Source organism: Bombus fervidus, chromosome 18, assembly GCF_041682495.2.
Source record: "Bombus fervidus isolate BK054 chromosome 18, iyBomFerv1, whole genome shotgun sequence".
NCBI classification, from domain to species: Eukaryota; Metazoa; Arthropoda; class Insecta; order Hymenoptera; family Apidae; genus Bombus; species Bombus fervidus.
The window spans coordinates 5,119,859-5,132,105 of NC_091534.1; the positions used below are offsets into that span (position 1 = coordinate 5,119,859).

The 12,247-nt window shown below is 33.1% G+C and overlaps 1 protein-coding gene across 1 annotated transcript; it reads left to right on the plus strand.

Annotated features, from left to right (window-relative positions):
- Positions 1-254: 254 nt before the first annotated feature.
- LOC139996429 (baculoviral IAP repeat-containing protein 7-B-like) lies at positions 255-1,960 on the plus strand. The gene is made up of 3 exons (XM_072020801.1): positions 255-259; positions 815-1,787; positions 1,877-1,960. Exons 1-3 carry the CDS (start codon positions 255-257, stop codon positions 1,958-1,960), a joined length of 1,062 nt encoding a protein of 353 aa, XP_071876902.1.
- Positions 1,961-12,247: the final 10,287 nt, after the last annotated feature.

Here is a 12,247-nt window from a genome sequence, read left to right on the forward strand (position 1 = left end):
GAACTTTATCTGAAAATTAATTTATAAAACGTTAGAAACGGTTGAATTTTCCTGCAGAAAGCCTGATGTTTCACATATTGAAAAACTTGTGTACTTATTTGTAAAAATAATTTTATTATTTTATATACAGGCAATACGGTACATACAACACGGTACATAAGGGGCGGTACGGTGAGGGGCGGAGCATCAGTGACATTTGATTGGTCGACAACTTGTGCACTCGGCACAGTGCCTTATGGTGGGATGAAGGAGTAATGTGGTAGGGATAGTAATATAAAATAGGCAGGTACTAGCAGCAAGGATTCAAAGTTTTAGGATTCAAAGTTCGGTATTACTGTAAGAGTGGAATAGTTTGTGTGATTGGTTCGTACGATAGTGCAGTTTTTGTAAATTTAACAATAAAAAATATACAAGTACAGGATATTAAATCCTTGTCAAGATTCCATTTGAAGAGTTGGTGAGCTGTTGTAGCGATACCTAAACATCTCATATTCGTAAGTTTTGTCTATAATATACTTCTGTTTGATCAACTGTACACGTATAATATTTCTCGAAAATAAATTAATTAAAAACGTTTTACGATTTGTAAGTCAAAATATCGTAGCGAAAGAATTTATGTAGATTGTACAGAAAGTTTCGGGATCCTTCAAACGCTTCAAATATCAATTAAAATCGCTGTAATTCTTCAAAGACAATTTTTAACTTTTGCGCTAAAACACACGGAACTGAGATTACTTCGATAATATCGGCTTGTTACAATTACTAGGTATTTTAATTTCTTTCTTTTTCGGTTTTTTTTTTTTCCTTTAAATAGGTGTGAAAACTCTACAAGTGACAATAAGGACAAGATGTTGCATATATCTAACATCCAACCTGTGCTACCACAATACGAAGAATCTCCAGAACACGAAGAATCGTCAGACGATTCAATTTCGTCTGATGTGATTCAGATACCGATACCGGCATATACCAATCGTTGGCACCGGTACCGATACCGGTACCGGATGCCGGAACCAATGATTAATCCAGTGTCGTCGGTTCCATCGACGTCGCGTGGCATTCGAAAACATCATGGTGATTTTCGTTTTGAAGCAGCAAGACTTTGGAGTTTTCGAAACTGGCTTGTACCTCTCGTTGACCCTGCCAGTCTTGCAGCAGCAGGATTCTATTATACAGGCAAAATGGATAGAGTCAAATGTTTTGTGTGTCGAGTGGTGGTAAGTCACTGGTTAGAGGGTCGTACTCCCATGCAAGTTCACGAGATATGGTCTCCAGAGTGCAGGTTTGTCCGCAATGAAGATTGCGGTAATGTGCCAATTGGTACACACCCTGATGAAATTCAACCGACAGAACGAAGAAATGGAAATATATTATGTCGTTATGGTTTAGAATATTCGCAGTCCTTTGATTTTAATGACCATCGATTTGTAACAGATGCAGAAGACCCGACGGCATATGATCTTAGCCGTTTGGGACTAAAAAAAGTTAAGAAACCACAAAATTTGGATTATATTACTTACCAATCCCGATTAAATTCATTCTCAACATTTACTGATACATCTATGAGTAAAGAACTATTAGCCGATGCAGGCTTTTACTATAACGAAAGAGATCGTATGTCTATCTGTTATCATTGTGGACTTGGTGTAGCAAGATGGAGTCCAGGAGAAAATCCATGGGCTAGACATGCAATTTCGTCTCCAAGCTGTTGTTACTTAATAACAGTTCGTGGCCACCAGTTTGTTAATGATCTAACACACCAAAACATCTACGAAAATTATGAAGAAGTAAGTAGAAAGAAAAGAAACTTACACCATGAACCATATGTATAATTAATAATTCCAATATATACTTATGTACATTACATTTATTTCAGGAACCAATAGTTGATGACGATACGAGATCCGATAGTGAAGAGGAAACTAACGAGATGACTCTCGCTGAGAAATTTGGTAAGTAATAAAAATAAAATCACAAATTCTTTAATTTGTGTGAAAACTGTACACGTATAATAAATTTTATTATATATTATATTTAAATATACTGTTTACTATTTTAGCTGCTCTGGAGCAAAAAAATAAAAAATTGAAAGATACTCGATCGTGTAAAGTTTGCACGGAACGAGATGGAACAATTATATTCCTACCCTGTGGACATTTAGTAACATGCTGGTATTGCTCGCGTGCTTTTGCACGATGCATAATTTGCAAAACAGAAATTAAAGCCCTAACTCACATATATTTGCCATAATACATGCACATCTATATATATAATTATGTACATATATAAATTAGTTTATACCTATCTTTTATATGAATATACTTTATAATGTTTTAAAAATGACGTACACACATTAAAATGTGTGACACTACGTACGGTTAAATTAAGTGTATATGTATGTATCAGGAAATGAGAAAATATTTTACTTTTAGTACTATTTCTACAGTAATTTGTAAATAGAAACATAATATTAAACTAATCAAATACATTTTTTACTTTTTCAAGTGTTACTTAATTAAACATTAATTTGAATTATTTATCTTATCTGAATAAAGTTAACTTTTCTTTTAGTAATCTAACTGATTGTTCCCTGTTTTATTGCCCTTATTGTTAGTAAAACGAAACTGTTGGTAATAGAAAAAGTGTCGTCTTTTTACTTAACAAGATTTTAAATTTCTTTTAAATATGAAAAGATTAGATGTCTCACATGCAAGTTTAATTTTAACATAATTGAGAATAAAGCTTCTTCTTAAAAGTCATATTTAAAATTTTACTACAACTTTTAGAATTTTAAATGTTGGCTATTCATTCGAAAATACGTTTTTGAAAAATTGTTAGTATAAATTGGATCTACAAGAACATCAAATAATTAAGAATAGCAAGCAATTATATATAATGGATGCTTGTAATCTTATGAATAAAAAAAAAGAACAGTCGGTTCTGTACGCTTTATTTCCGGAAAAGAGTAACCTATGTTGTGCAATTTGCGAAATTGATTTTGTTGAAGTTCACGATCCATCGGCAAAATCACATTTTTATTGGCAAACAATGAAATGCCGGTAAGTCAAGGGCAAATTCTGCGAATCAAAAACTTTGTATTCCATAATATTATACTTAATGATTTTAATGATCTTAATGATCCTTATATTTTACTACCAATAGAATTTTACATTATTTATTCATTTAATATCGGACGTTATTGCTTCACCAGTAATGGCTACAGAAAGATATATATTTGTTATAACGCATAAACAATTTTCTGAAACTGGTAGATTGGACAAAATTTTGAGAAATTTTCAACTAGTCGTATATTCACGATACAAATCTTTGTTGACTCTAAATATATTATTTCCATGATAAACTGGTTTTTATTTCTGTCAGTATCAAGGATTAAGATCAGTTGCTACAAAAGTTGATAAAAGTTGTCTTAGGTATACGATACAAACTAAGATAGCTCCTTTGTGCAATAAAGTTGATGATTACTTTGTTGAAGGAACAAAATTTTTACAACTTTATAGAAGCAACTAGAGCATTAAAATTAGATATACTTATAGGAGGGGGTAATAGAAAATCTAATTTTGTTCTTCGTATAACTAATATTAAAATAATGTGAGAAATATTAACATTAAAAAGTTTTTAGAAAGGAAAATGTATTTGCAACTTTATGCAGAAATACTTAAAATTCCATATGTAAGACTTGAAGACTGTCTTTCACCATCTATTATATCACATTTTTTAGCAGACCGTAAAGATTTATCTCGTTATAATCTTCCATTTGTACATGTGTTACCAAGGTAACAGTAAGGTATTTCATTTAGTGCAATATATATGTATATTTGGTTGAAAATAAAATTTTTTTTATTTTCTGTAGTGCAAAAAAAAAAAAAGGCAAACTATTATCTGTATCTAAAGATCTTGCAGCAAAATGTGCTTTCAAAGATTGTGACCAATTACGTAGACACTGGAAAAATATGGTATGAACGACAATATCTATGTTTATTCATCTTGCAATTTCCCTTCAAATATTATTTATGTATATTAATATGTATAACGTTTTAGTATGGATATTATTTTCCAAAAAATAAAGATGGAATTTTATTTTATGAAATTAAATTTTCAATTTCCAAATCCAAAGTTTTTACATATCCTCGAATGTGTGTAGCAACTAGTCCATTAGAAATTATTCCACATAGAGAAAAAGAATCTAGAATTACACACTTTTTATCTGATATGCTTATGAAATTACCTGGAGTTTGCGGTAAACGGCTACAGATATCCAAAGATACTCCATTTGATACTACGGTGAGTTACACAGAATATTTAATAATTTCTATTCAATAGTCGTAAATAAAATCTATTCTCCATTATAAACAGAAACTTTTAAGTATAAAATCAAGTAACGCATCACCAAAGGACAGAGGATTGATATTTAAATCTTGTGGCCGAATGGACTGCAAACGATGCAGCTAAATTGAAATATCCTAGTTACTTTGTATATATTTCCATTGCCAATTGCTAGCATTGATGATAATAATACCCTCTTTTTCTTGGATCTTAGCTTTCACATTCTCTATTGTGTCAGAAGCTTCAACTTCAAGATTAATAGTTTTCCCTGTTAAGGTCTTAACGAAGATCTGCATGTTGCTAGATCTGGGAAACTGTACAAAAAGACAAAAAGATTATATTAATGTACGATATCGTGAAAAAATGTGCAGTGGTAGTAAATAAACTAAAATAAACATTTTCTAAGCAATATCGGTATATTTTTTCAATTTTTAATTTAAAAAAACATTTTTTATCATTTTCTAAAAACAGAATGACGGCGTCACAGAGTATAGTTTAGTTGAAAACTCGTCTAATACCTTTTTACATAAATATGGAAGAAACAGCTGTTATACTTACATTTCCTGAAATAATTTATAGAATAGGGTAGACAGTTGCAACACAAGTCCATTTAAATTTGTTTGATAAGCAAATATAGAAAAGCTTTCGATGGGTAATTCACAGTAAAGAATGTCAAATAATGTACAACATTAACAAAGAAAGTTATTATATAGAAATATTATATTATTGTTGCATAGAAAATCATTGAAAAATGTTCAGAGTAATCCTTTTATATCAATTAATAATAAACCTTTGAATTTTTCGATATACGACTCTTTCAATCGCAAGTTGTTTCCTTGGATGTTATCGTTTTTCAGATGCTGTTTAAAGCTGTTATTACATTGGTTTTGCTTTTGATATTTAATTGATTCATACAGATTAATTAGTTTTGTATGCTGTGTATTTGACCACATTGCACAGCCATTTACGAGACATTGGATACGCAGATAAAAACAAACGTGACGGACGTGACGGCGGGATGAACGTTTCACCTAACACAGACGTGAAATTGCCTTTAATGAATCGGCCGATACTTGAAAGTACCGATACTTGACAATAAACACCCTAACGGCCCCGTAGTTATCCAAATAAGGGTGGTCGCCCAGAGGTTGATGCATCATAAACATCGTATGTCGAGGTAGTCTGAGGAGCCGCTGTAAATCTTAGAATCAAGTTAACTAATATCCCGTAGATTAGCAGGCGGCCTTTGTTCTATCAGCCCGTATACCTGTCACCCGTCATACTCGATTGCATTGAAGAAAAACTCATTTAGGCTATTGAAGGTTTCATACAAACATAGAATGTTTAGAATAATAGGTGAATTTTCTCAGGAGAGATAAAGCCAATAAGAAACGCCTCCGTTATCATAATACCGTTATAAATAGAAAGATTTTCCTTTTGAAATTCTACTTGCTATTTTCTTAATAAATAGAAACGTACAGCAAGATACAACAAAAATGGAAAATTTAGAACGTTCACTTGTGGCCCTAAGAATCTTTGTTGCCTAAGACGCATGAAATGCAAAATGCTAGAGAAAAATAAAGAAAATTAAAGAAAAAGCAAGCGAAATCGGATACCGTAGATACGTCGCTACATTGAACACGAATATAAACGCTAGACATTCAATAATGAGAATGATCACTCATTTTAGCAATTTCAGGATTGTTAGTAACAAATCAGAGGCATCGACAATTTTAATGGTTTTACTTTGTCGATACTTTTTTTCGCATTTGACAAACGACAACGTTTCTTTCAATATTTTTCAAGATTTAATTGCTTTTCATGCAAAGTGTATTGCTTTAAGTAATAGCTTCAATCTTCGTTTTTATTATCATCTAGTGCATACGCAATTAACAATTTTACTGGCAAACTAAATATATGGTATATCGTTGGCAAACGTAAGGAACATTTGCGAAAAGTGACAAGTGATGTGCTTTGATAGATAAAATATAATATAAGATAATGCTACGGCGTCTTATTATTCGCATCGCGAGAGAACTTTATCTGAAAATTAATTTATAAAACGTTAGAAACGGTTAAATTTTCCTGCAGAAAGCCTGATGTTTCACATATTGAAAAAATTGTGTACTTATTTGTAAAAATAATTTTATTATTTTATATACAGGTAATGATAATACAGGACGGTACATAAGGAGCGGTACGGTAAGGGGTGGAGCATCAGTGAAATTTGATTGGTCGACAACTTGCGCACTCGGCACAGTGCCTTATGGTGGGATGAAGGAGTAATGTGGTAGGGATAGTAATATAAAATAGACACGCACTAGCAGCAAGGATTCAAAGTTTTAGGATTCAAATTTCAGTATTACTGTAAGAGTGGAATAGTTTGTGTGATTGGTTCGTACGATAGTGCAGTTTTAGTAAATTTAACAATATAAAATATACAAGTACAGGATATTAAATCTTTGTGAAGATTCCATTTGAAGAGTTGGTGAGCTGTTGTAGCGATACCTAAACATCTCATATTCGTAAGTTTTGTCTGTAATATATTTCTGTTTGATCAACTGTACACGTATAATATTTCTCGAAAATAAATTAACTAAAAACGTTTTACCATTTGTAAGTCAAAATATCGTAGCGAAAGAATTTATGTAGATTGTACAGAAAGTTTCGGGATCCTTCAAACGCTTCAAATATCAATTAAAATCGCTGTAATTCTTCAAAGACAATTTTTAACTTTTGCGCTAAAACACACGGAACTGAGATTACTTCGATAATATCGGCTTGTTACAATTACTAGGTATTTTAATTTCTTTCTTTTTCGGTTTTTTTTTCCCCTTTAAATAGGTGTGAAAACTCTACAAGTGACAATAAGGACAAGATGTTGCATATATCTAACATCCAACCTGTGCTACCACAATACGAAGAATCTCCAGAACACGAAGAATCGTCAGACGATTCAATTTCGTCTGATGTGATTCAGATACCGATACCGGCATATACCAATCGTTGGCACCGGTACCGACACCGGTACCGGATGCCGGAACCAATGATTAATCCAGTGTCGTCGGTTCCATCGACGTCGCGTGGCATTCGAAAACATCATGGTGATTTTCGTTTTGAAGCAGCAAGACTTTGGAGTTTTCGAAACTGGCTTGTACCTCTCGTTGACCCTGCCAGTCTTGCAGCAGCAGGATTCTATTATACAGGCAAAATGGATAGAGTCAAATGTTTTGTGTGTCGAGTGGTGGTAAGTCACTGGTTAGAGGGTCGTACTCCCATGCAAGTTCACGAGATATGGTCTCCAGAGTGCAGATTTGTCCGCAATGAAGATTGCGGTAATGTGCCAATTGGTACACACCCTGATGAAATTCAACCGACAGAACGAAGAAATGGAAATATATTATGTCGTTACGGTTTAGAATATTCGCAGTCCTTTGATTTTAATGACCATCGATTTGTAACAGATGCAGAAGACCCGACGGCATATGATCTTAGCCGTTTGGGACTAAAAAAAGTTAAGAAACCAAAACATTTGGATTATATTACTTACCAATCCCGATTAAATTCATTCTCAACATTTACTGATACATCTATGAATAAAGAACTATTAGCCGATGCAGGCTTTTACTATAACGAAAGAGATCGTATGTCTATCTGTTATCATTGTGGACTTGGTGTAGTAAGTTGGAGTCCAGGAGAAAATCCATGGGATAGACATGCAATTTGGTCTTCAAGCTGTTGTTACTTGATAACAGTTCGTGGCCACCAGTTTGTTAATGATCTAAGACAGCAAAACATCTACGAAAATTATGAAGAAGTAAGTAGAAAGAAAAGAAACTTACACCATGAACCATATGTATAATTAATAATTCCAATATATACTTATGTACATTACATTTATTTCAGGAACCAATTGTTGATGACGATACGAGATCCGATAGTGAAGAGGAAACTAACGAGATGACTCTCGTTGAGAAATTTGGTAAGTAATAAAAATAAAATCACAAATTCTTTAATTTGTGTGAAAACTGTACACGTATAATAAATTTTATTATATATTATATTTAAATATACTGTTTACTATTTTAGCTGCTCTGGAGCAAAAAAATAAAAAATTGAAAGATACTCGATCGTGTAAAGTTTGCACGGAACGAGATGGAACAATTATATTCCTACCCTGTGGACATTTAGTAACATGCTGGTATTGCTCGCGTGCTTTTGCACGATGCATAATTTGCAAAACAGAAATTAAAGCCCTAACTCACATATATTTGCCATAATACATGCACATCTATATATATAATTATGTACATATATAAATTAGCATGTTCATATCTCTAATATGAACATATTTTATAGTTGTTATCAAATTAAAATGTGTTATAATATGCAAATAGAAACAATAATGTTAATAAAGTTAACTTTTTTTTTTTTTTTTAGTAATCTAACTAATTGTTCCTTGTTTTATTCCCCTTATTGTTAGTAAAATGAAACTGTATTATACATATATATTTCAAATCATAAAAATCATAGCTTACTTTTTCTTTTATTATACTTTCATTGCTTATGCTTCGCTTATAATCTTCTCTGTTTAAAAATAGCTACCAGAAGAAAAAGATCAGAGACAAAAACATTTGACGCAAAAGGAGAAACTATCAAAAGCTAAATCTGATATAGGTAGCAGCTCATTTTTATCCAGTATACACATATTTATGATTCTAAATTCTGTATGATTAAGTTCAAGTTACATATAATTATTCTATAATTTATTAAATTGGATCAAAACAATATTGCGTTGATAATGGCAAAAATAAATCAGTTAGGTCAAATGAAGAATAGATTTATACATTAAATCAGCTTTATTATGTAACAAATAAACTATAAAAAATAAGTAAATTGTGTCGCTGATTTTTTATGATCTATTTATCACTTCTAATATAGCTTTCCTGTCAGCTTCATTTTTTATACCAATTTCAATTAAATATTTATATTAAATATATATATATATATATTCACGTGGGATAGGGACTCTTTTTGTTTTACGGGTAGCACGACGTTATTTGTTTCACGGACAGAGCTACCCCCTTATATGTTTTACGGACGACCATACTTGAGAGACACTCATTTCCCAAATGGACGGACACAGAGCAAGATCAGAGACAGACAAGATCACAGAATAATTATTTACAATTTTGAAGACCGACGGAGAAAGATCGGTAGTTCAGGACGTTGAAAATCGATTCTCGATTTTCCGGCAAACATTGTACGGAACTTGTTATTTCCCGTTTATGTAATTTATTGTTATTTATTGTTATAGACGGATATCGATTGTTGTTTATTTTTGTATTTTATCTAATTATTTTCACAATAAAACTCGATTTTCAGAATTCAAAATCGATCACCTGAATTATCAAAAGATTTACGATCGTACATATATATTTTCTGCACCGAAAAGTATCCTCACGGACATGGGACGAAATTTCGTATTCGACATGTGAAAACCACTTCTTTCCACCCGCGATCTAACGGATCTCTTGAACGAACACGTGCTGTAGTAAAAGATCTTATTCGAACTTGTAAGACCGATCGATAAAACGACTGGGACGAAAATTTAAAACTAATATGCATGGGATACAATACTTCGGTACACGAAACGACCGGACATACCCCATTCGAACTAACATTTGGACGACAAATGACTAACATGCCGTCCTCGATATCAAACACCCTCACCCTAACTAAAGATGAATTATTTAAACTCTGGAGGAACCGACATAACGCCTATATAGCGAAAGCAAGAGAAATCACTGAATCAAACAAAAGGCGGTATCAAAGAGATCAGATTCGAAAAATTATCAAAACACAAACTATATTCCAAGTAAAAGACAAAGTATGAGTACATAACGATCACAAAACCAACAAACTAGATCACGAATGGCTAGGACCTGCAGAAATCCTCCCCTCTAATCCACCCACCTATCTTATCGAACATTCCAACGGTCATACGCAAAGAATCCACGGTAACAGGCTAAAATCCTACTTTTCAGGAAGAAGACCGTAACATGGATCATTATAACACTCGAATACATTAAAAGCGATCTAGTGGTAAAACCACTAAATTACGCCAACATTTTCTTGGAACACATCGACGATTGCTATCTGTACAACAAACAAATAGATATCACCCTTATAGTAGGCCTTAACGATCCAATCAAGTTGATAGATTACAACTCGTAATAGATTTAATAGACCGACAATGTAAACCACCTTGCGCTCACATACCAGAAATAAGCAGCCTAAAATTTAAGTACAGAAATTTTCAAAACCTGACTCGGCAACTCAAATTATTATTGCATTATAGAAGCAAACGCGGATTGCTCAATGTCGTAGGCTCAGTATCCAAAACTTTATTTGCAACTCTCGACGAAAGGGACCTAGAACTCATTAACGAAAACATCGACACATTATTTGACTCCAACAACAAAATAAAAACAATGCTTAATGAGCAAACCGCACTTATCAAACGCGTGCTAGACGACACCAAAACAGATCAACTCGAAAACCTTGCCAACGATATACACAAGATTGAAAACCACAATGAAAAAAACGAAATGCTAGTCTCCCTAGTAATTCAAACTGAATCTACCATATCGGAACTGCATGTTAACATCGACGAAATTTTTAACACTGTCACGTTAGGAAAACAAGGAATCATAAATCCACAAGTTATAGAACCTGAACAATTCTTAAAAACACTTGACCAAATAACGAGACTAAACTTTATGACTAATCATATCGAACCTTCAGATCAAAATTTTCAACTAATTCTACATCTAAGTAAACTAAAAATATACAAACTTATACAATATACAAACTTATAAACTTATACAATACAATACAATGTGCCGGTTTTGGAAAACAATGAATGGAAAATAACTAAAATTTATCCGATACCTTCCAAACAAAACTCTGTATTCGTTGCAGCTGTAATGGAAACTGACTTGATACTAACCAACTCAGAACAATACACCTTTGCCGATAGTCACTATTTAGACAAATATTGTAAACGAACAGCAATCATCCACATTTGTAAAAGAACTGAACCGAGTCACAATAGAACCAATTCACCTGAATGCGGGTCAGAATTAATTAATAATCAACGGACAGTCAAAACTTGCCCGACTGCTGTCTTCAAATTGGAAGGACTGACGTTCGTACCTTTGCAGACAGAAAACCATTACATTATTATTCCTAAGAAGAATGTACAAATCGACGTATTATGTAAGACACGTAAAATCCTAGAAATTAGACAACCAAGTTTAATTAGCAGGAAAACCGGGTGCATAATCACATACGATCATAATATTATGAAAATAGGAGGATCACATAAAAATATCTCTTACGAAACCAAACTTAAGAATAGTATATACAGCTTCGAAGAAACAGACGTTCTAATATTAGAGAAAATATTAGAAACAGCTCCAAGAGTAACTCACAATTCTAACCGATATAAAGCCGACCTCGATACGTTGCAAATGCAAATCAGTACCCTGCAATGTGAACGACGCATAAATTCGTTGAAGGGATATGGCATATTCACACTACAAATATTAGGAATCGTAGTCCTAGGACTAGGAACAATATATGTAATGTAGAAATGTAAACTTTTCGAATGTCTACGTCGATCATTTCCCAAAAATGTATGTATCAAAATACTCTGCCCTACCGCTCGCGTAAACAGGATCGGTCAAACATCAACAGCACCAAGGACGGTTACTTACCAAAACATCGCAGAAGATGAAGATAGCGGGATCATCCAAATCGGGCGACCCACCAGAGTCATACGCTTCAATGAAGCAAAGCGAGTCTAAGAAGGGGGAAATGTCACACGCTCAAGAAGACC